We start from the raw sequence: 24,912 nt of genomic DNA on the forward strand, positions 1-24,912 counted from the left end.
CAGCTTTCCAGGAATGTATTCTACACAAAAAAGTATGTTTCAGGGCTCCTGGACATTTTTATATGTCAACAACCCACCTTTGTCTCAGGTTTTCCTTCTCAGGGGATGTTCGCATTACACAAATACAAGTTTAACTTAAAATGGTTGTAAAGGCAGAAGGTTTTATATCTTAATGCATTCTGCGCATTAAGATACAAAAACCTTCTGTGTGCAACAGCCCCCCCTAATATTTACCTGTTCCCCATCTCAATCCAGCGATGTCCACGAGTGCCTTGGCTATCCGGGACTCTCCCTCTTGATTGGCTGAGACACAGCAGCGGGGCCATTGGCTCCCACTGCTGTCAAAGTCAGTTAGCCAATCAGGAGAGAGAGGGGGCGGGGGCTGAACTGCAGCTCCATGTCTGAATGGACACACAGAACTGCAGCTCGGCTTGGGTGCCCCCATAGCAAGCTGCTTGCTGTGGGGGCACTCGACAGGAGGAAGGGGCCAGGAGCTCCGAAGAGGGACCCAAGAAGAGGAAGATCTGAGCTGCTCTGTGCAAAACCAACTGCACAGAGCAGATAATTATAACATGTTTGTTATTTTTAAAGAAAAAAAACAAGACTTTAGTATCACTTTAATTCTCCTGGCTATTTGGTCTGTGTAGCTTAGCATATATATATATAATGGAAAGATCTTGTAGTTCTGTAATATTTTTCTGTGTTTCATACTGGAAATATACATTTTATATGAAAAGGGAGAAAAGACATTAAGGAAAACATGTTTTTCCATAGCTGTCAGTAATAGCATTACTAATTTACTAACAGACATATCTGTCTGGATGTCACACCACTTCCTCAAACTCAACTTGTCCAAAACCGAGTACATAATATTTCCTCCCCCATGTGCCTCTTCCCCTGACTTCTCTGCCAAGAGCAATGGCACAACCATCCACCCATCCCCGCATGCCAGGGTGCTAGGTGTTATCCTAGATTCTGAACTTTCCTTTTTAGCCCCACATTGAAAAACTTACCAAGGCTTCCCACCTCAACCTCCGCAACATCTCTAAACCTATGAAGCCACAAAGCTCCTGATTCACTCCCTGCTTATCTCTCACCTCGACAACTGCAACTCCCTTCTCATTGGCTTGCCTTAAAATAGGCTATCCCCCCTTCAGTCCATCATGAATCATCCACCTTACAAACCACTAAGCATCTGCTACCCCTCTCTGCAAATACCTCCATTGGCTCCCACTCACCCAACAAATTAAATTCAAAATACTATCAACAATTTACAAAGCTATCCACAACTAACCTAGTCCCAAAATACCAACTACCAATACTAGCATCAATGTTTTTTTTTTTTTTTTCTGCCAATACGCTTCAGGCAGGAGGAAAGGAGTCTAGGAGAAATTTCCTGTGTATGTGAGGCCCTAGATGTAACAACAGCTACGAAGTGCAATGGCCTGCCTGATTAGATACACATAGGGATCTGTTTAGAAAAATCTGTACAAATATGTACATTTGTTCTGTGAAAATCTTCCTTAGGGCTCTTTCACACGGTCCGCCTCCGTAGGCGGATCCGTGCTGCTCAGCGGGGATTGATCCGCGATCCCCGCTGAGCCGGCGGATGACAGCTCCGTCTCCGCTTGCAGTGCGGAGAGGGAGGTGTCACAGCCCGTGCTGCTCTCTATGGGGGATCGGATGAGAGCGGACCGCCTGTCCGCTCTCATCCGATCCGATCCCTGAACGGATAGAAAAATAGGGTTTCCATCCGTCCAGATTTCACGGACAGGATCGGATACGGATGGCAGCGGGTGTCAGCGGACATGTCTCCGCTGACATCCGCTGCCCCATAGAGCTGCATGGAGGATCCGATCAGGTCCGCCTAAAAAACTGACAGGCAGATCTGATCGGATCGCCCGTGTGAAAGAGCCCTTAGGCAGTTTTCTCTGCTGAATACATTTTATTTTGTTATGGGCAGTAGTAAAATCCCACTTTATGGCCACTAAATAGAGCTGAAAAGGATAGGAAACACATACATCTTTGTAACAAGAGATGCAATACAAGTCTAAAAAAGTCTAGAGGGAATTGACAAAAAAAAAAAAATGGTTACGTTTGCCAATTCCCTATAGCATTCTGTAAAATGGTCATACCTGGGGACCTGACAAGATTGTCATACCTGAGAACTTTTAGAAGTCAGTAAGCCTAAGATCAAAGGATGGGGCAGCATACATAGAAGCTTTAAGGGTTTATTAGTAATCTATTGCTGTAGGGGGATTAGGACAAAGCGGCATCAGCTCTTTTCTGACTTCCAGACTAAGGAGAAATGCGATGACATCACTTGACATAACGTCACTTTTTATGTAAACATAATGCTGAAGTATTGCTTGGCATTATGTTTACAGTGCTCTGCAATAAAGTGCTCTGTAGTAGAAGCAAAAGTCCAGGAGCTGTTACTGACAGTCGACAATTCCAGAACTAATGACTACCAGTGCAGTCCTGTACTTTTTGGACACCAGGGCTTTAGGCCATGTGTAGCACCCTCCTAGATAGGTGCTAGGATTAGATAGATTTACTTTTAGCTCATTGTGTTCAGTGGAGCTGTATTTTTGTTGCTAGGTAAATATAGCTGGTCTTACTATAATCGGTGTGGCTGCAATTGCTGGGTTAGGCAAATTTGGTTCTAGCTCACTGTAATCAGGGCAGTTGCATGTAATTAGTTAGATCTGTTCAGTGTTTTAGCTGCTGCTGGTTTAATTGTTTCCTCTGCTTTCCAGAGAAAAGTATAATTCTCTGGTATGCAGCAATGCAAATAGCACCATGAAAATGTATACAGCCAATCCCAGGAAGGGTGGCTCTGAGTGCTTCTAGGAGTTCATATAAATTCTCTGAGACACAGAGCGCTGAATCTTCTGAGAAACACAGCTTGGGGAGCTTGCTGCCCTATGGGCAGTGCTGTCATGTGCTTTCTGTCCTTGAGGCCTCAGCTGGAGTAGCTGAGGGGCCTAGATGCTGAAGCTACAGAGAACTGAGGTATTGTCATCTGAAGATCTAGTCTGGTATCACAAGAGAAAGGTGTCACATGGATGTTGGAAGGAGGCAACCAACTTTCCCTGGGCATTTTTCAGTACAGACTGCTGTGAGAGATCTTAGAGACTTTTGAGCTGCTGCCACTCCTCTGGTGCTAGAGAGTCAGCTATGTGTTTGTCTAAAGAGGGCATCAGGTGGTGTCCTGAAGAGCTCAGTCTTTCTAGTTCTTTGTGAAGTGACTCTGCTCTATGTGCTCTAAAGAAAGAAGCTTTTGTGCTTTAATTGCACATAGTTCTTTTTGGAGTATCCCACTCAAATTCCCCAGCCCTATCCAAGTTACCCACAAAATAAATACACCAAAAAGAACACCCCTAGACTTGTTATTGAGACAAACATTGACTGCGATTGAGTGCCTGGCTACGAGGTATTTACTGGGAAAAGGAATCTGGGCAATTTCCAGCAGCTCCTTTGGGGATAGAGATACACATGCATTTGATTCTTCAAGTTCCCACAGTCTTTCCTGTATTGTACATGGCACACAATATGCTGGAGAATTTAACCTTGGACGTCCTTCCTTTCAACTTACAGCCTAGGTCTCTAAATTTAAACCTATGTGCGTGCACCTATTCATATAAACAACTACAGTAATCAGTGCTAAAAATATGCACTGTTACTGTAATAATGCCATTGGCAGGGAAGGGGTTAATACTATGGGTGATCAAGGGGTTAAATGTAAGCCTAGGGGAGTGATTCTAACTGTGGGGGGGCGTGGCTTGTGAGATGACCATAGAGACATGCGATCCTATATAGCAGGATTGCATGGTCTCTGTGATCATGTCAGGGAGAAGGACAGGCGGCTGTGTTTACATCAGCCGTCCGTCCTTCTCTGTCAGTGGGGAGAGATCGCCGGTGTCAGGCGGCCATCAGAGCCGCCTGACACTCGCGCCAGCTTCCCCGCTGATGAGCGGGGGCGGGAGCCCGCCGCCTGTGGCGCGCGATCGCCCCCTAGCTCCTCCCAGGCGAGCGCAGTAATTGTACGGGGCTTTGCCTGGGAGAGCCAGCCTGCCGCAGTACATCTGCGGTGGCTGGACGTAAAGTGGTTAAATAAAGTTATAATATAGTTACATAGTTCATAAGGTTGAATAAAGACACCAGTCCATCCAGTTTATTCAGTGTGGGAGCTCATGTCAAAAATAATAATAATATATCCCTTGTAGAGAGGCGACCCCGGGGTCACTGTGTGTGTTAGCCATCTATGCCTGGTTTTGGTAATATAGGCCTGCTGATTGCACACCTAAGAACTGGGTTCATATTATTCCCAGGATTAGCACTGAGGGCTCCCAGTTGGAGACAGCTGCACCCGGGCGGACAGGAGGTCTGGCCCAGGAGTCAGGAGGGCTCCCAGTTGGAGACGGCTTCACCCAAGAGGGACAGGAGGTCTCTAGGAGTCAGAGGCTGCAGGTGGCAGCCAGAGCACATGTGTGTCTGCAAGAGACAGGTAACGGCCGGAGGACTAAGGCCAGAGTGAAGCTGCCAGCTTTGGGGGGTTCATGGTCTGGGGACCAGCAAAAGAGCAGTGGTACTGCTACTGAGAAACTGAGTGAGAGCTTGGGTGCCAGGTGGACTAGCATTTTCTGTTTGCTATATTTTGACTGGAGAAGAACTCCTGCGTGGGAAACTATATGTTGTGGACTTTCCTTATTCCTTTAAAAAAAATGGGCTGCCATGCCTTTAAACCAATGTTCTGACTGACAGTGAATCACTGGGAAAACGCATCTGCCACTGAGCTAACAACCCCCGTATTACACCCTGTATAATGTGCCTACTAAGATGCCCATCTAAGAGTTTTTTTAAACTATCAATATTTCCCGCAGACACCCCCTATTGCGGAAGTGAGTTCCACATCCTTACTGCCCTGACAGTGAAAAACCTGTTTACGCAGTTTAAGGTTAAACCGCTTCTCCTCCAATTTCAATGAGTGACCACATGTCTTCTTATACTCCCTGAGACAGAATAGTTTATTCCCTATGCTAGAATCACCATTGTGGTATTTGTATAACGCTATCATATCTCCTCTCAAGCGTCAATTCTCCAGGGGGAATAAGTTTAATGTTTGTAGTCGTTCCTCGTAACTGAGGTCCTTCAATCCCCTTATTAATTTGATTGCCCTTCTCTGGACTCTCTCCAGCTCCAGCACATTCTTTCTGAGGATTGGTGACCAGAACTGGACAGCATACTCCAGATGTCCATGCACTAGAGTTTTATAAAGTGTCAGTATTATTGTTTTATCTCTTGAGTAAATACCCTTTTTTTAAACATGCTAGTAACTAATATTCTGCTAGATTTGCTTGCTGCAGCTTGGCATGCACGCCATTGCTGAGTCTGTCATCTATTAGGACCCCCAGATCTTTTTCCATCCTACATTCTCCCCCTAGTGTGTAAATTGTGTTCATAGTTTTAAACCCTTAAATGCAATACTTTACATTTTTCAAAATGAATCCTCATTTGCCATGTAATTGCTCACCCCTTTATTGTATTGAGGTCTTCTTGTAAAGTTTATACGTCCTGCTGTGAATAGACAGTTTATACATATTTACAAACAGAGAAATCTGTCATTGGTAACATACCAAGCCTCGGCCAAAAGCTGCTGTTTCTCTTCAAGTTCTTTTTTCAAGCTCTCCACTTCCACTCTGAGCTTGATATTCTATGGATAAAGAAAATTCAATTAATAAAAAATAGAATTTCTTTTAATACCTGTGAACAACAAACCTTAAACAAATGTGCAGCAAATAACAGTCAGGGACAAGTCAGAATTCCTTATCTCCATGGCTGTCCTGGGTTAGTGACTCAAAGTATTGAAACATCTCTATGAAAGTCAAATAAATCATCAGCATTAGCCATCAGCAATACTATTCTCTATGTTTTTTTTTTTTTTTTTATGAAAGGCTTTATTTAATTTAATATCATAAGCATGATCACTGCTTTAACACAAGTTCACACTGGTGTGATGCAGGAAACCCTGTGAATCCTGTGCAGGTTCCTGCATTGCACCTGAATGGCAGACGGTTCACACTGACATCTGCAAACTGTTGCAGGGGTCAAAGTAAAGTTAATGACACCCCCAGATCATTTCGCAGATCATAGTGCAAACTGTGAAATGATACAGGAATCAGATCGCATGGGTATGAATCCAGTGCAGACCAAAAAAAGGGGCTTGTACCATTTTGGTCTGAATCCGATACAAATTCAGCCATACAAACTGTATGCCTGAATTTGCATTACACAGACATCGCATGTGATCTGCACAGCAATGCGGTGCGAATCACATGTTATGTCTGTGTTCGCACCAGTGTGACCCCAGCCTCAAACAAGTAGATTGTGAAACAGTCAGCTTCAATAAAGTATGTAAAATATTTTTCATCTGCAAGAAAAATGATTGTAATATGTAATTAGAGATGAGCAAATTAATTTGCATTATCTAGAACCTACAGGAGATCCAGGAGGTTTGGTCCAAGCTGGGGTACCCTAGGAAGCAGTAATTTGCGCCAATTATGAGAAAGATTGGCTCACTTGAAATGTGCCTCTCATGTGATATCACTGTAACACAGACCCCAGGCTGGGCTGGCTGATTTATCCCAGGTTCCATTCCTTGTGAGGGACATGGCAGCCAGGCACACAGCAGTTAGGTGTCTCTCAACTCAGAAAGCAGGCAGTGAATGTCTTTTTATAGTTTATTTGCTGGTTTACCTTGGGTAGAGTGTGGGTAAGCCCTGGGATTTCCAAACTAGCAGAAAAATAATGGAGGACACCTATAACTGTATTGTCTCTTAAGGGAGCCACTGCCCTCTTGTATTTAGTGTTTACTGAACTACAACTCAGGGACCCTATTGCAATGGGTCAGCAAACTGGAATGAGCTCTCCCAAAAGGTGGCAAGGACAGTCTCTGGGATCTTTCAGACTTGTACACACTGTGCCCCATGTACTTCAGTGCTTTCTTGCGGTACCAGCCAGCCTCTGTACTTGGTGCCTCAGGTATGATCTTCTGTGCACTTTCTGCACTGCAATTCAGGAACTCTGGACATGGGTCCCCTAGCTCTAGCAGGAGCTGGGACTCAAATAAGCTTCTTCGAAGCTGCAGCTATCAGCTCAGAGGGCCTCAGCCCTCTGGCTTGGTCTTCTCCCATCTTCCATTGGAACAAGGACCCTGCTGTTCCAGGCCCCATCGTATTTATACACATCTCAGCCCCCTACTGGTCATTCTTCCTAACAAGGATTGGCTGAGGCTGCATGAATATGCAAGTGAGGGTCTGCCTCCTCCACCTACAAAATTCTGGAACCTACCAGAATCTTGTTGTGCTACATTTGTAAGAAGGTATTATAATAGAATACACTGGGGTATCACCTTATATAAAAGTATACTAACTTTGCATGCAATTACTTCAAAGTTTACATAATCCAGTGAGGGTACAGGATGGAGAAATGGAGAGAGAAGTAGACATACAATAATATTATAACTTGATCAGGGGTGTATCATGAAATCAGCGGGCCTCAGGCAAAGAAAAGCAGAATGCTACGCGTGCGGCGGCAAAATATGGGTGTGGCTTAAGGGGCGTGGTTTAATATAGTCTGGTGGGTATTATGTGCAGGAGAGTAAAGTGGAGTGTATGGAGGTGGGTAGTATGTGCAGGAGAGGAGTATGAAGTCTATGGAATTCATTATTATGTGCAGGTAAAGAGTGCGGAGTGTGGAGATGGGTAGTATGTGCAGGAGAGGAGTGTGGAGTGTATGGAGGTAGCTAGTATATGCAGAAGAGGTGTACGAAGTGTATGGAATTGGGTATTATGTGCAGGTGAAGAGTGCAGAGTGTGGAGGTGGGTGGTATGTGCAGGAGAGGAGTGTATGAAGGTGGGTATTATATGCAGGAGAGGAGTGCGGAGTGTTTGGTAGTGAGTAGTATGTGCAGGAGAGAAGTACGGAGTAGTATGTGCAGGAGAGAAGTACGGAGTGTATGGAATTGGGTATTTTGTGCAGGTGAAGAGTGCAGAGTGTGGAGGTGGGTAGTATGTGCAGGAGAGGAGTGCGGAGTGTATGGTGGTGGCCATTATGTGCAGGAGAGGAGTGCGGAGTGTATGGTGGTGGGTAGCATGTGCAGGAGAAGAGTGTGAAGTGTATGTAAGTGGGTAGTATGTGCGGGAGAGGAGTATGAAGTGTATGGTTATGGGTCTAAACAGACCCCTGACATCTTCCTTTTGAGACAGAAAAAGGTACTGAGGACAGAGATTCCCCTGTCCCTTTCTCAGCAGCTTTAGCATTGAAGATGAGTGGACAGGAGAACTGACAAAGTTTACTATGCTCAGTAATCAAGGACACAGGAGCGATCGGTAGTGAAAGGGAAAGGGCCCATAAATGACATGTTTACCGGCTCCTTCCTCTACTCTCCATCCTGACATCCCCCACAGCAGCCGGCAGGGGAGGAGAAGAAGGAACCCGGCTGTGGGGGGATGAGGGGGCGCAGAGGAGGAGGACCCAAGAGCTGGATGGAGAGGTGGACAGGGAGTGGGGCGGGAGGAGGAGGACACGGTGGCCAGAGAAGGAGGAGGTGGACACAGAGGCTGGAGGAGGACACGGAAGGGGGCGGGAGGAGGAGGAGGAGGACACGGCGGGCTAGAGGAGGAGGACACGGGGGCTAGAGGAGGACACGGAGGGCTGCCGGAGGAGGACATGGAGGGGAGCCAGAGGAGGACATGGCGGCCAGAGGAGGATACGGAGGGCTGTCTGAGGAGGGCACGGAGGGGGTGGCAGGAAGAGGACACGGCAGCCAGAGGAGGAGGACATGGGGTCTGGAGGTAGACACGGAGGGCTGCCAGAAGAGGACACAGAGAAGGGTGGGAGGAGGAGGACAAGGCAGCCAGAGGAGGAGGAAGAGGACATGGGGGCTGGAGGAGGACACTGAGGGCTGCCGGAGGAGGACACGGAGGGCTGCCGGAGGAGGACACGGAGGGCTGCCAGAGGAGGACACAGAGAGGGGTGGGAGGAGGAGGACACGGCAGCCAGAGGAGGAGGAAGAGAACACAGGGGCTGGAGGAAGACACGGAGGGCTGCCGGAGGAGGACAGGGAGGGCTGCCAGAGGAGGACACGGAGGGCTGCCAGAGGAGGACACGGAGGGCTGCCAGAGGAGGAGCACACGGGGGCCGGAGAAGGAGGACACAGGGACAGTCGAGGATGACAAAAAAAAAAAAACTGTAACTGATTATAAAGTGTAAACTGGAGTTTGGCTTCAATTTAATAGCATATTCTAAATATGCTAGTACATTTAACACTCCCTTCCCCCCATATTAACAATGCTACTATCCAAAGGTGCCCCTGTGTTCCTTCATCCAGAGTTGGGAGCACTCTAATACAGGAGGTCTGATACTGGGCAGATCACCAGGTAAAAACAGAGGGAAAGAAACTTAAAAAAGACAAAACGAATGCAGCCACTCCATCTAAGGACAGGTAAACTGCAATATAATTTATTTTTGGTTTTGGGTTTAATACCAATTTAAGAAATTAAACACTGAGTTGGGGAACAAAGAAAGAGAGAGAAGTAATACATGAGTCAAAAGAGTGTATATTTAACTGTGCACAAGAAGATTCTAGTAGTGCTGACTGGAAACAGGAGGTGCTGCCAAGGAGTGGGAGAGGAGATTGGTAACTGAATACTTAGGTTGAGTGCAGAGATGGATGGATGGAGTATACTCAATGAGGGTGTTAAGCTGACTGTTTTAGGAAGCCTCCAGTATTTTCCCCTTTTTTTTATTACAATACAGGATATAGGAAAGATTGCTCTGTGTAGTGGAGGAGCCATCTCATTGCAGGCATAGATACTGGGAACAATGAGTTTCTGCTTGGGACAGGATATACTAGAAAAAAAAATAAGTGAGCTGGGGTGAGATCTCATAGGACTTGGGGCCTGTCCCAGCTGGTAGAATGGTGATTATTCTTAGCAGCTGTAGCCGTTGGCAATAACTGCATGAAAGATCCAACAGGTTGGTTGCACCCAAGTTGATTCATCAATCAACCTGCCCATACAGCCTGCCCATACATGGTTCGAATCTCGCTCCCTGTTGAACTAGCCGAGATTCGAACCGCCTATGGCCGGCTTAAGCTGTCCCGCAGATGTAGCAATTAGAGAACTGAGTCAAACCATTCACCACTGACAGGGGCTCTTACAATGATTAGCTTTAATTTATGTAAAGCCTTTTTCCCAAAAGGAAAAATGGTTGCTGTAACTGCTTATAAAGAGTTATGATAAATATACGAAGCAGCGCTAAAAAATTTAACTCAATGTTGTGAAAACACAGAAATTAATCAATATAAAGACATCAAACTTACAAAGTATTAGGTGAAAAACGTGCAAAAAGAAATCACACCAAATATATAAACAGTGTCTATAAGGGCCCATACACAAGGGCTGAAAATAAAAAATATATGTGAAACAAGAAAGACCAAAGGAAACAAATTGTCCACGATTCACTTGCTCCACCGGAGTCCCCACAATCACAATTCATAGTTCTTCCACCAGGGCTGCTGTTAGAAATCATGAGGCCCCATAAACCCTACCTGACAGGCCCCCCCAAAAGTGACTGAGGACATTGATTTATCAGTCCCTTTCTTTGCAGCCTCAGCAAAACAGATTAATGAATAGGAAACGGTCCCAGGCTTCCCGCCTATTCACAGTTTACTATGCTTCAGTGGTGAATGGACACAGGAGTGATTGGTACCGATAACTCACTGTGTTCATTCAGGAATGGAAGCGGCCAATAGATGACATATTTACCGGCCCCTTCCCCAACTCTCTATCCTGAAACATCTCTTTGTGCCCGCAGTAGCTGCCGGTAGGAGAGGAGAGGAGGAAACCTGAAAGTGCAGCTGGAGGAAAAAAGAGGAAGAGAAGCTGGCAGCGCTGCAGGGGGAGGCAGAAAAGGAACGGTGGCTACAAAAAGACAGTACAGCCAGCCCTGCCTGGGCCCCCCTTTTGAACTGATGGTGCCTGGGCCCAGTACACGAGGGGTGGCTGTACTGTCTTATCAGCAGCCCTGGATTCCACCAGCAGGTGACACCAAGTAATAAAGCCTCTTACTGGATCCTGTGTACCATCATACAGGCATATCCCACTTTTAAGTAGGCAATGGGACTGGAGCATGTATGTAAAACGAAAATGTACTTAAAGTGAAGCAATACCTTTTTTAATTTCTCAATGCATGTAAATACACTAGCTCTATGGGAAATATTGGTCAGCTTGACATGGCACTGCTCCCAAATCATAAGTGACAAGGACACGAAACTTGAGGAGCATGTTAAGGGGACACAGGACTATGACATGGTAGATTACCCAGGCAAGCTGGCCGCCACAAAATAAGATATGTTGTAGTCCTGGGTCCCCTCTCAGTGCTCCCCAAGTTTGGTATCCCTGTCACTTATGGTTTGGGAGCAGTGCCATGTCAAGCTGACCAAGATTTCCTATAGACGCCAATGTTAAAAACCGGGAGTAGTGCTCTGCCAAGCTGACCAAGCTGTGTCCATATTCGCGAGTGTACTTAAAACGGGGTATGCCTGTATACAGTAGTATGGTCAAATGCGTGTGTTACATCTCCTTATGAAGGGAAACTCCAAAGCGCCAAACGCGATCCAGTCAGCAGAATGAAAAATAAAAAGCATATACGCCCATAGTGTTACCCATAATAAACATTTATTCAAAAAATAACAAGTGAAACTTGCAAAGGGAATCACACTAAGCAAATCCTTGGGCAATAGGTTTAAAAAAATTGCATATAGCAAAAAAAACAAATACAATTGCTCTCCCAAAAAGCAGCAGGCTGTGTGGCTCTCCCGCCGGTCAACAAGCCACTGGTGGACACTGGTGGAGCAAGTGAATCGTGGACAGTTTGTTTCCTTTGGACTTTCTTGTTTCACATATATTTTTTCCTTTCAGCCCTTGTGTATGGGCCCTTGTGGACACTGTTTATATATTTGGTGTGATTTCTTTTTACACGCTTTTCACCTAACAAGTTTGATGTCATTATATTGATTCATTTCTTTGTTTTCACAACATTGAGTTCAATTTTTTAGTGCTGCTTTATATATTTATCACATTTCTTGCATCTAGTGTCACAGATTGCTTAAGCAGCTGCTTATTTGTAATTTATATGTTTTAGCGTGGATATCCTATATGATTTTTTACTTAAAAGTGTTAGCTGGAGTTTGGCTTCAATTTGTTAGGGCCCTTTCACACGGCCGCTCCGTGTGTCCGCAAATCATCCCATTTTTTTGCGGATGATTTACGGACATAATGTAATGTAATGCCGCATGGCATTGCGGATGTCAGCGGAATACCATCCGCTGACATCCGATTTCCTTCCTTTCAGCTCAAAAAACGGAAAGGAAATGGAAAGGAAGAAAAATCGGATGTCAGCGGTGTCATCCGCTGACATCCGCAATGCCCATAGACTTACATAATGTCCGCATATCATCCGCAAACAGATGGGATGATAAGCGGACATACAGAGCGGATGACTCAAGTGTCATCCGCTCCGTGAAAAAAAAAAAAAAACACCGGAGCGGAGCAAAAAACCGGAGCGGCCGTGTGAAAGAGGCCTTAGTGTATCTAAATCCGCTTGTACATCTAGCACCCCTCCCCCCCAGACTGCCAATGCTTTTATTCAAATGTGTCTCTGTTGCTCCTTCATCCAGAGTGTGGGCACCTTAATATATGAGGTGTGTTGAAAACAGAGGGAAAAAAAGCATTAAAAAGAAAACAAATGCAGCCACTCACATCTAATGATTGTCAGGCTGCAATATAATAAATTTTTTATTTTGGGTTTAATATTACTTAAAGAAACAGCAACTGAGCTACAGCTGAATAAGCGGCATGTAGACAGGGCCTAAGATCTAGTTTCCTTTTTGAAATAAAAAAAAAATGTAAACACCTTAAATTAATTTACTGCTCTTTGAGGAAAAGAAATGGTAAAAAACACCATACTAATCAAGGCCACTTTGTATTTGTCTTGGTGATTGATATGGAAAACAGCATTAAAATATAGCTAGTAGATACAAAATGTGTCCAGTTGGAGAGAAACTCCACTATACAGCAGCCATCCCTCCCTAGGTTTCTCTGTACAGTTTAGTGGGGATCATGTATCATCCCTGTTAGTCCTATTTATAGCAAAGTCACCACAGGACATTCTTTGCTCCAAGGCATCATTTTCTTTTGCATGGAAAGGAACCGAATAAACCTGTAGTTATTACAGTATGTCATACAGTGGGGGAAATTATTATTTGATCCCCTGCAGATTTTGTAAGTTTGCCCACTTACAAAGAAAAGAAGGGTCTATATTTTTTTATCAAAAGTGTATTTTAAATGATAGAGACAAAATATCAACCAAAAACACATAAACCAAATGTTATAAATTGAGTTGCAGTTCAGTTAGTAAAATAAGTATTTGATCCCCAAGCAAAACATGACTTAGCACTTGGTGGAAAAGCCCTTGTTGGCAGGCACAGAGGTAAGACATTTCTTGTAGTTGGTGACCAGGTTTGCACACATCTCAGGAGGGATTTTGGTCCACTCTGCTTTACAGATCTTCTCTAAATCCTTAGCGTTTCTTGGCCGTCTCTTGGCAACTCAAAGTTTCAGCTCCCTCCATAAATTGTCTATGACCTTAATGTGCTTCTTCTTTAACCACTCCTTTGTTGCCTTGGCGGTCATGCTGGAAGATCCATCCACGACCCATCTTCAGTGTTCTGGCTGAGGGAAGAAGGTTCCCATCCAAGATTTTACAATACACGGCCCCGTTCATTGGGCCCTCAATGCAGCAAAGTAGGTCTGTACCTTTAGCAGAGAAACAGCCCCAAAGTATCATGTTTCCACCTCCGTGCTTGACTGTAGGGATGGTGTTCTTAGGGTCATAGCATTTTTTTTCCTCCAAAGGACAAACAAAGGAGTGGCTCATGAAGAAGCACCTTAAGGTCATGAAGTGGCCTAGCCAGTCTCCAGACCCTAATTATAGGGAAAATTTATGGAGGGAGCCAAAACTTCGAATTGCCAAGCGACAGGCAAGAAACCTTAAGAATTTAGAGAAGATCTGTTAAGAAGAGTGTAACAAAATCCCTCCTGAGATGTGTGCAAACCTGAGTAACTATAAGAAACGTCTTACCTCTGTGATTGCCAACAAAGGGTATCCCCACCAAGTACTAAGTCATATTTTGCTTGGAGATCAAATACTTATTTTATTCACTGAACTGCAACTTAACGTAAGACATTGGTACCATGTGTTCTTTCTGCATTTTTGGTTGATATTCTCTCTATCATTTAAAAAAATACACATATGATAAAAATGATAGACCCTTTGTTTCTTTGTAAGTGGGCAAACTTACAAAATTTGCAGGGGATCAAATAATTTGTTTTTCCCACTCTATATCTTTTTACAGTTGCAATGTGAGAAACTAGTTCACATATGTTTCAAATGGGAGGTTCCATAGATCAATCACCAATAAGGCATAATTTTAGTGGATGTTATACAAATAATCAAAACAACCATTTCTCAAGGGGGATCATTTACTGTAGGAAAATAGGCTGTTCACTTGTGGTGAAAATTCCCTTTACAAAGAATACCCAAATCACAAGCAAAATAAAAAAAAAGCTGTATTTTTGCTTGCACATTACTAAATGATGGTGGTCAGCAGTGTCACCTCGTTCACTAAGCCAAGGGAAATGTTCTTTGCAGAAAGAACATTCTATTGCCTTGCTTTGAGTAAATCAAATCCAAAGTCTCAATCATTCATTATCCAAGTAGTGAACTCACTTAATACATAAATCCAATAGATTCCACTTGAATTCCATTTGTATTGTAAAAAGTATCAAATATTAGCCAACTCCATAACACTTGCTTGTCCTTGAGACATGCAGGCAATAGCAATAAAATGCAAATGAGTTTACGTCAGTGTGCCAGGCCAGCTACACCGGGGTAGGCATAAAGACACCAGCAACACTGATATGATCATATTGAGACTGTGACCGTCTGCATGACCAAAGTAAGGTATTTGCCTATATGGAGGTTGGGCAATAATGCTGCTAGCCAATATTGGAAGGATAAGTTCACCAGAAGCCTTAACTGTTTTCATTGGTCATGAAAGAATGGTATTTTGTATTTTTATTTTTTTTTCATTTTAATAGTTCAATCTTTTTATTAGAGATAACAGATGTACAAAATGAAAAGTACAAAGAAAGGAGAGACACAAAGCTCTCAGGTTATCATTCAGGTATAACATAAACTGCATTGGCAATGCTAAAAAAATGGAAAAAATAAGCAAATAAACAATATAGCAAACAACATTGACAATCTGTAATCCTTTTGCTGCCATTAATATTATATTTAATGAAGAAACCCTTAGCTGCCACTTTAAGGAAAAACAGAGACAAATATTGAAGCATAAGTAGGGCCAAAGCTCTTTTAGCCCTATTTCTCTTGTGGGTTACAGGAGTGCACTTAGCTCTGCATTCCTGTTACCCGTATTTAGCCCACAGCGGGTTTAAGTCTGCTTTCGGCTAACGTCACTCAGCCGCTCTAGACTTTGGAGGGATTCCGACTTTTTTTTTATCATTATTTATTTAGGAAAGCATTGCATCACAGACAACAAAAGAAAAATATTATAAGGCCCCGTTCACATTGCCGCGATCCGACTTCTCGGGGCGACCTCCGAGGTCGCGGTGCGAGCAGCGCGCCACGACCTCGGAGCGGCCGGCACGGACTTCATAACATTGAAGTCTATGACGGTCGCTCCGGGTCGCCCCAAAGAAGCTCCGGACCCTTTTTCTAAGTCGGAGCGACTTGTGTCGCTCCTATTAGAACGGGTCCGCAGCTTCCCTATGGAAGGCGACCTACGGCGACCTTTGAGGCGACCAGGTCGCCTCACAGGTCGCCCCAGTGTGAACGGGACTAAAAGTCTTGTTTACCGGAAAGAACAAAATAATTGACATGTCAATAGATATATCTGAATATAACATGCCAAATAATGTCAGGATCCAAATAGATTCCTGAGCACCAGCTGGCTCAGCCCCTCAGCGTGCTGCTGAGCACCTGAGCCAGACGCTCTCAACCCCTCCACAGCCAAGTACTCCAGGGAGCCTGACAGTCACGGCTCTCTGCTCACTGAAGACTGAGAACTAGGCATTCACAGTCCTCAATAATTCAGTTCCCGGTCTTAGAGGCGTCAGGGGACAGATGCAGCATTGAACTAAAGAAAAGGCCTTCAAAAAATACAAGACTGAGGTGTCATTGGCAGCATTTAAGCACTACAAAGAGTGTAATAAGAAATGTAAAGACGAAATCAGGGCGGCTAAAATAGAACACGAGAGACATATAGCGGAGGAGAGTAAAAAGAACCCCAAGAAGTTCTTTAAGTATATAAACAGTAAGAAAGCGAGGCCAGAGCACATTGGCCCCATAAAAGATGATAAAGGAAAAATGGCCACAGAGGACAGAGAAAAGGCGGAAGTGTTAAATAATTTATTTTCTTCAGTCTTCACAAAGGAATCGGGGGGCTACACGAACCCCGCTTGTAAGGCCGAACTAAATAATACACCTCAGGAAGTGCCGCCATGGCTAACAGAGGATAGACTTAGAGCTAAACTAGAGAAACTTAACATAAATAAATCCCCGGGACCGGATGGCTTGCACCCAAGGGTTCTTAATGAGCTCAGCCAGGTGATTGCCAGACCATTATTCTTGATCTTTAAGGATAGTTTACAGACGGGTATGGTGCCAGCTGATTGGAAAAAAGCCAACGTGGTACCAATATTTAAAAAGGGGCCTAGATATATCCCGGGTAACTATAGGCCGGTCAGCCTAACATCAGTAGTCTGCAAAATTTTGGAGGGGATGATAAGGGACCACATACAAGACTTTAGTAATGAAAACGGTATTATAAGTAGTAATCAGCATGGATTCATGAAAAATCGTTCGTGCCAAACCAATCTATTAACCTTCTACGATGAAGTGAGCTGCCACTTAGATAAAGGTAAGCCTGTGGATGTGGTGTATCTGGACTTTGCAAAGGCCTTTGACACCGTTCCCCACAAACGCTTACTGTACAAACTAAGGAAGGTGGGTATGGACCATAAGGTGAGTACCTGGATAGAGAACTGGCTCCAGGGGAGAGTACAGAGAGTGGTGATTAATGGGGAGTACTCGGATTGGGCGGGAGTGGAAAGTGGGGTCCCCCAGGGTTCTGTCCTGGGACCAATCCTGTTTAATTTATTCATAAATGATCTAGAGGAGGGGATATCTAGTACAATCTCAGTATTTGCAGATGATACTAAATTAGGCATGCCAATATCTTCTATGCAGGATGTGGAAATCTTGCAAGCAGACCTGAACAAAATAACGGGGTGGGCAACTACATGGCAGATGAGATTTAATGTAGAAAAATGTAAAGTAATGCACTTGGGGGCCAGAAACCAGAAAGCAAGCTACTCACTAGGGGGGGAACCTCTGGGTGAGTCTAGGATGGAAAGGGACCTGGGGGTACTGGTAGACAACAGGCTTGGAAGTGGCATGCAATGCCAAGCCGCTGCAAGCAAAGCCAACAGAATACTGGGTTGTATAAAAAAGGGGATTCACTCCAGAAATAAAGAGATTATTCTTCCACTCTACAAGACTCTGGTCCGGCCACATCTGGAGTATGCTGTCCAGTTCTGGGCACCGGTCCTCAGGAAGGATGTGCTGGAACTGGAGAAAGTCCAGAGAAGGGCAACAAAAATAATTAGGGGAATGGAGGACATCATCTATGAGGAAAGACTACAAGCACTGAACCTATTCTCTCTGGAGAAGAGACGATTGAGGGGGGATATGATATCAATGTACAAATACTGTAACGGCGACCCTAGCATAAGGAACAAACTATTCAGAGAAAGGAGATACAATAAGACACGTGGCCACTCACTAAAACTTGAGGAAAGGCGGTTTAACCTTAAAGTGCGTAAGGGGTTCTTCACTGTAAGAGCGGTAAGGATGTGGAATTCTCTTCCACAAGCAGTCGTATCAGCGGGGAGCATTGATAGTTTCAAAAAACTATTGGATGGACACCTTAAAGACCACAACATACAGGGGTATACAATGTACGGTTAAAAGCAAGCACACACACACATCATAGGTTGAACTGGATGGACTTGTGTCTTTTTTCAACCTCACTAACTATGTAACTATGGACTGATGTTGCCTCTATATAGGTGAGTATGGCTGTTTGTTTTTTAAATCCCACATTTTTCTTTTAAATAATGAAAAAATATTAATGACATATAACATAAAATTTAGTTATTTGCCAGTGGTGAGGTAATATTCCTAATTAACCCCATGATGGCTTTCACTGAAACAGAAATACAGTATATAATGATATTGATGTTATACATGCATTATACAAAGCAAATAAACTAATCACAAATTTAAATACTGATATTTTAAGTTCACTGAAAACAACATTCAGGGGAATTCATAAAAGCGGTCATAGACACCCTTTTAAATTCCCTCGGGGCACAACACCGAAAACAATGGTGCTACTGCCCAATTTACATACCTGTCGGAAACAGGTATATGAATCTGTCAATCTGTGTTCATACTACTTCCTCCATGCGCTCCCTCTCACACTGACAGATGCAGAGCCGATAAGTCTAAATAACTAGGGGAGGAGGGAGGAGTCTGATAATCCTGATCAGGTCTGCTTTACTTTTGATTGACAGCCCATATCAGTGGGTGGATCCATAGCTGCTATTAAGTCTGGCGCATGACGTAGCTGTAGAAACTGGAAAAACATATGATTGGGCAAACGATAGTGGTCTCGTAGCGCATTAAAGGACAGTAGGGAGCCATGAGTCATAATATGTTTGAATAATGTAATTCCATGTCTGGCCCATAGGAAAGGATCCAGAATCATGTGGAAATGGGAAAGGTTGGGATTGCCCCACAGGGGGGTGTATGGAGAATATGTATCATCCGCTGTATATGGAGCCCTAGCTTGCTTCCAAACAAAAAGTGTCATTTTCATTAGGACAGTAGTCTCAGTGCTAAACCAAAGTCCTCGAAAGGGCAAATCACTGAGGGTCGCATAGGAAACAAGCAATGTGGCTTAAAATGTAACGGTATCTTTATCCCAAGAAGGCGCCGAAAGTATCAATAAATTGCCAAAGGGAAGAGTCCGGATCCCCTAGGTATAACAGGTTGTCGTCGGTATACAGTAATATTCTTTTTTCTCTTACGTCCTCCGACAGTCGCCGCCCATTCACACAGTCTTCACTAATGGGGTATTGCTTCCTCTCTGCAGGAGTTTCTAGGCAAAAGACTTGTAAAAGAACAATTCATCTACATAGTCACACCCATGGGGGCTGTCCTTCTAGTCCAATACCCCCCCCCCCCCGCAATAGCCATTCCAATTCAGTTTGTCTTCTGCCTAGCTTAAGGAGTGGATAGGCTTCCCTGTGCTGAGGCTACAGTCTCAGCCTTCTTCTTTTCTCTTCTTGATTTCTTTTCCAAAAATTTCATTTTTTTCTTTACATTGCAAGCTGATGCATCCTTTGGCCGCAAAGTTCTCTGTGCGGCAGTTCCATAGGGTACCCTGGTTTGGTACGGGTCCCTAGCTGTTGGGGTTGTTTTTCCCCTTGGTTATTTGTTTTACTGGGTTGTTGCTCTTGTTGAGCCTTTTTTTTGTTGCCCTGAAGGTTACCTTTCTGATCACGTAAGGTTCCTTTCTTTGATGTGGGTACTGCGTTGCCTTTCTGACGGTTGCGTGCCCACCCCTCATGTCTACACTGCTTTGGGACAACCCTATTAGTGAAGACTGTGTGAATGGGCGGCGACTGTCGGAGGACGTAAGAGAAAACTGAATTTTTGTAAAATCTTACCGTAAAATTCCTTTCTCTGAGTCCTCCGACAGTCGCCGCCCCCGCCCCTCTTTTGGGGTTCTTTGTACACTTTTCACTGCTTGCGACCAAACTGAATTGGAATGGCTATTGCAGGGGGGTATTGGACTAGAAGGACAGCCCCCATGGGTGTGACTATGTAGATGAATTGTTCTTTTACAAGTCTTTTGCCTAGAAACTCCTGCGGAGAGGAAGCAATACCCCATTAGTGAAGACTGTGTGAATGGACGGCGACTGTCGGAGGACTCAGAGAAAGGAATTTTACGGTAAGATTTTACAAAAATTCCGTTTTCCTCAGGTACCACAGGTCCTCGCAATGACTTCACTGATTGGATAAAACAGGCAAGGGGTTCTAGCGCTAGGGCAAAAACCCCCGGAGAAAGTAGGAAACCTTTTTAGTAATGAAAAAGGAGGGGATAGTGTGGAATTGGTACAGATTCAGACAGTGGGGGTACGATAGAAGGAACAAATCCATGAAATTAATAAAACCAAACTTCCTAAGGAGCTCCCAAATGTATTTTTACTCCACAGAGTAGAACATCTTTTCAGTGTCTAGTGAAACTACCACACCCACATCCCTCCCTGGCCGAGACAAAGGAAACACTCATTAAAAATCTCCTAAAATTAATGTCAGTGCCCTTACCTGTCATAAAGGCCATCTGCATGTACTAGAGTGGAAATAATGCATCCTAACCACCCAGAGCCAGGATTTTTGCAAACACTTTAGCGTTTGTGTTAAAATGGGAGATGGGGCGCACAGTTGGAGATCCTTCATGGGTTTGGGGATAACTACATTTACAGCTTCAGACAGAGAAGCATGCAGGGACCCAGCTTCCAATGCTTCAGTCAGAGTCTGGTATAGATGTGGGGCCAAAGAGTCACCATACGTTTTGTAAAACTTTATGGGGAGACCATCAGGCTCAGGGGTTTTACCAGATTGCATTTCCGCAATAGCGGACTGAACCTCATCTAGAGAGATTGGCTTCTCCAATTTGCCTCTTCAGCCTTCAAAAGGCTCAGGAACCTCAATAGTAACCAGGTACCGAAGTAAACTTACAGAGTCAGAGGTACATCTGGAGGTATATAAGATCTGGTTAATACTGAGAGGGTCCTGAAAGAGCATAACATACTGAGCTTGTATACAAGAAATAGCAGTCAGGGGAGTCTGCTCTCTTGCTAACCATGCCAGGAGTTTTCCAGTACATTCACCCTGTTCAAAGATGCACTGTTTCTGAGCTAGGAGTATGTTCCTAATGCTAGCTATACGAAGTAGGAGAAATTTCTCTAGTAGCTACTTGTAGATCATGGTAGGGTTGGGAGGCAGAGGTGGATGCATGACTGTTTTCAAGTGTCTGCGCTGTTTGCTCAGCCCTATGCAACCCTGATTTACAGTAAGTTTGTAGGCATTTGATAAGGGTACCGTATTGACCCCTAGAAAAGACCTTGAAGGCGTCCCATACTACTCCTGCCGAAGCAGAATCGGAGTAGCCAATATTGAACTATAGCGTCTCCCATAGGTGTTTCCACCTCAGGGTCAGTAATCCAGAACCAGAATAGCCTCCAAAGCCATTCCGATGGGGCAGCAGATAGATGTAAACAGAGCATCAGTGAGGCATGATCAGAAATCCCTCTTGGAAGTATGGAAAAACTTAGAACTTGAGCCAGGACTGAAGGACTAGCATACATCTAGTCTATCCACAACATAGTTTTATGGGTGGCAGAATGACATGTAAAGGCTCTCGCATCTGGGTATTTCCATGGTTAGATGTCTGTGAATTGATATACCTCCGCCCACCTAGTTAAATCAGAGTCAGCAGGTGTTATCCATAGCAGGATTAGGAATCATGTTAAAATTACCACAAAATTATTGGTTGGGTAGGTAACCAGGAGGGAAACCAATTTAGTAAGTAACTGAATGGAGGGAGGAGGAGGTATATACAGACCAACAATAGCCAGTTCCACATGATCAATCAATGTGTGCACAATAGCAAACTTGCCCTCAGGGTCCAGCTTCAGATAGAGCAATGTGAATGGAAGGGACTTATGGATGAGTATGCTGACCCCCCAAGCGTAGGTAGAGTATGTAGCATGATAGTAAGAACCCACCCAAGCTTTTTTAGGGCTCATCACCCTACGGCCTGTTGAGTGAGTCCCCTGGGGACTCACATCTTCATGGGGACTGTACATCTTCAAAAACTGGAACACTAAGGAACATTTAATGAGGGAGTTAAGGCCCTGCACATTCCAGGAGATGCATTTAAGGGGGTTTACCATAATTGCAGAAAAAAATGAAAAACAAAAAGAAAAAGCCTCCCAAGCTGGAACCAAGAAAGCAAGTAAACAAACTGTAGAGAACATTCCATAGAGCGGGATAGTAGTATAATATAACCAAAGGGACGATACAATAATGTGAATTAAAGATTCTTTAAGCCAATAAAACAAGAGAACAACCCCAATAACAGTCAAGCCGCCCCCCACCCCACCCATCCCTCAAAATTGGAGCAGAATTCTTTCCCCAAACAAAACAAAACACCTATGGAAGGCCGACAATGCAAAGATTGTTTCACTGGTTCCTGTTTTTGGCGTCCTCAGCTCTGGTCCCCAAGGCTTTGACCTTGACATTCAGGGTAGGCAGGAACACAGAATTGTCCCCCACCCGCTATTTGGCTGTGGCCATCTGGTCCCAGAAGCCATCCATATACGGCAGAGTAGACCGATATCTGTCTGCAGCTGTCCAATTTTATTTGTGAGCATTGCTTGGCACATGTTAATTGCAGCCATATCTGCTGTGAGGTCCACTGGAGAGGCGGTAGCCAGAGGATCCAACACGGTCTGCGTTGCCTTGTGAACAGAGGAAGTGCTTTATGTGTACCCGCTCTCTTACCAGGAGGAGCAATTCTGCCCCTGGCCATACCAGGAGCAACAGGAGAGAGAGAGGAGTCGAATGGCAGCGTGTGTCATGGTTTTACACCACAGGATTGGGCAGAATCAGGTTATCAGGCAGCAGAGCTCCTCTCTACAGCTCCCATCTGGTTGCCATCCTAAAAACACAGCCTTGGCCATGGCATCTTGAGTTAGGGCAGATGATTCATGTAGCATTTATTTCCTGAAATCCATCTGCCCTTAGTTCAGGCATGCAGACAGGAGGATGTACTTAGCTGAGAAAATCCCTCCCCACTCATGAAGGCACCTCGGATAAATTACATAATTTGCCTAGGCCTAGAAACCAAGAAGTAACTGAAGAAACGTGAAAAAACATTTTTTTTATAACAAGTAATCATGAAATACTTTCCTATCAATTTACTAATGCTAGCAACAGAAAGACTCAAAATAGTCATTGTTGATTGAAAGAGAGAAGTTCAGCTTTAATTTGGGTAAAATTGACCTAAGACATCCATAACTGTCAGATATGTATACAAAATGTCACTGTCTTTTGATCACTTTTGGCAGAGTTTCTGCCTTACACTGACATTGCTGTGAAAGAATTATGGGGGCTACTGTGACTTGCCTGAAAAAAACTTCTAGTTGCCTGGCTCAATCAGATTATAGAATTTTAAAGTCACAAACACAGAAAAAGCATGGTTTAAATGGGTGTCAGACTTCCTTATCTCTATAATTGTTCAAGGTTAGCAACTCAGGAAAGCATTGAAGCCAAAGCGTAGGCATGATAGCCAGGGAACTAAAACTCTCAAAAGAAGAATTCAGCAATGGCAGCATCCCTGATTCTGACATGACAGTGTCTCTTTTACGACTTTTAGGAAATAGAGGCATGAAGGAGAAGCTACAAGCTGATATCCCAGCACGTGTTTGTTTGGGAGGGATCTCAGTTCTTGATGCCCTTAAATGCCAGGACAGTACAGTTACAAATACCCCTCAAATGACCCCTTTTGTAAAATAGATCCAAGGTATTTAGTAAGAGGCATGGTGAATTTTTTGAAGTTGTATTTTTTTGTAAATTTTTTTGGGAAAAATAAGATATTACTGTAAATAAAATTGATTTATTTCACATTTGTTTTCACATACTGTCACCAGAGCAGTACAGCGTCATCATATGACTGGTGCGGCGGTGAATATGGGCACCGACTAGTAATAGCAAACTAGTTACTATTTTCTTTTCTTTTTTTTACAATTTTGTCTATAACATTCTGTAATCAGAGCAGTACAGTGTCACCAAAGTTTTTTCACTATGATTGCTTATTACAGTGACGATCGGATCACTGTTATAAGCAACCATTTTTATGAATGGCATTCATTCATAAAATCCACGAGGCGTCCACGAGGTGTGCACATGGAGGACATCATAGGACGGCCACCCAGGATAACAGTGCTCCCGCTCGGCTGTCATTTTACAATAGGGCTGGGTGGGAGGTGGTTAAAAAAATAATTGCAGGAAGGAATCTTCTCCATCTTAAACCTGGGGTCATTAAAAAATAAAAACTGGAATGCAAATAAATTTATAAGAGATTCAAAAGAATTCAAGCTCCAGTTTCTATGCAGTTACTCTTCAAAATGTTTATTCAACAAGTGTGTTCAACAGAAATTATTTCTGTGTCGGCTTTGTGGTGCCTCTCTTGAAGCCTCCATCAAATGTTGAAAGGTGGGCAACTCAAGAGGGGAGTCACCCAAAAATTGGTATTTACAAAACTGAAGATCTGCATGTCTGTGGCCTTCTTTTTATGGGGACCGGTATCAGTTTGTGAACTACTGCTGTACTATTATTTGAAGGGCTATGTCAATTTTTTTACATTTTGTTTAACCACTTTACAACCGGAGGATTTTGCTGTCTTCCGTCCAGGCCACTTTTTGCGATTTGGCGCTGTGCGACTTCAACTGACAATTGCGCGGTCGTGCGACGCCGTACCCAAACGAAATTTACGTCCTTTTTTTCCCACAAACAGAGCTTTCTTTTGGTGGTATTTGATCACCTGTGCGATTTTTACTTTTTGCG

The 24,912-nt window shown here is 44.0% G+C and overlaps 1 protein-coding gene across 1 annotated transcript in view; it reads right to left on the bottom strand.

Annotated features, from left to right (window-relative positions):
- The window catches only part of LOC309561480 (myomegalin-like), a 429,425-nt gene that overhangs the window by 380,269 nt on the left and 24,244 nt on the right, over positions 1–24,912 (bottom strand). The window contains exon 2 of the mRNA XM_082265423.1: positions 5,640–5,716. Coding sequence (XP_082121549.1) covers positions 5,640–5,716 — 77 coding nt within the window. The remainder of the gene's footprint in view (positions 1–5,639; positions 5,717–24,912) is intronic.

Source organism: Pelophylax lessonae (assembly GCF_965119305.1).
Source record: "Pelophylax lessonae genome assembly, chromosome: 8".
Taxonomy (NCBI): Eukaryota; Metazoa; Chordata; class Amphibia; order Anura; family Ranidae; genus Pelophylax; species Pelophylax lessonae.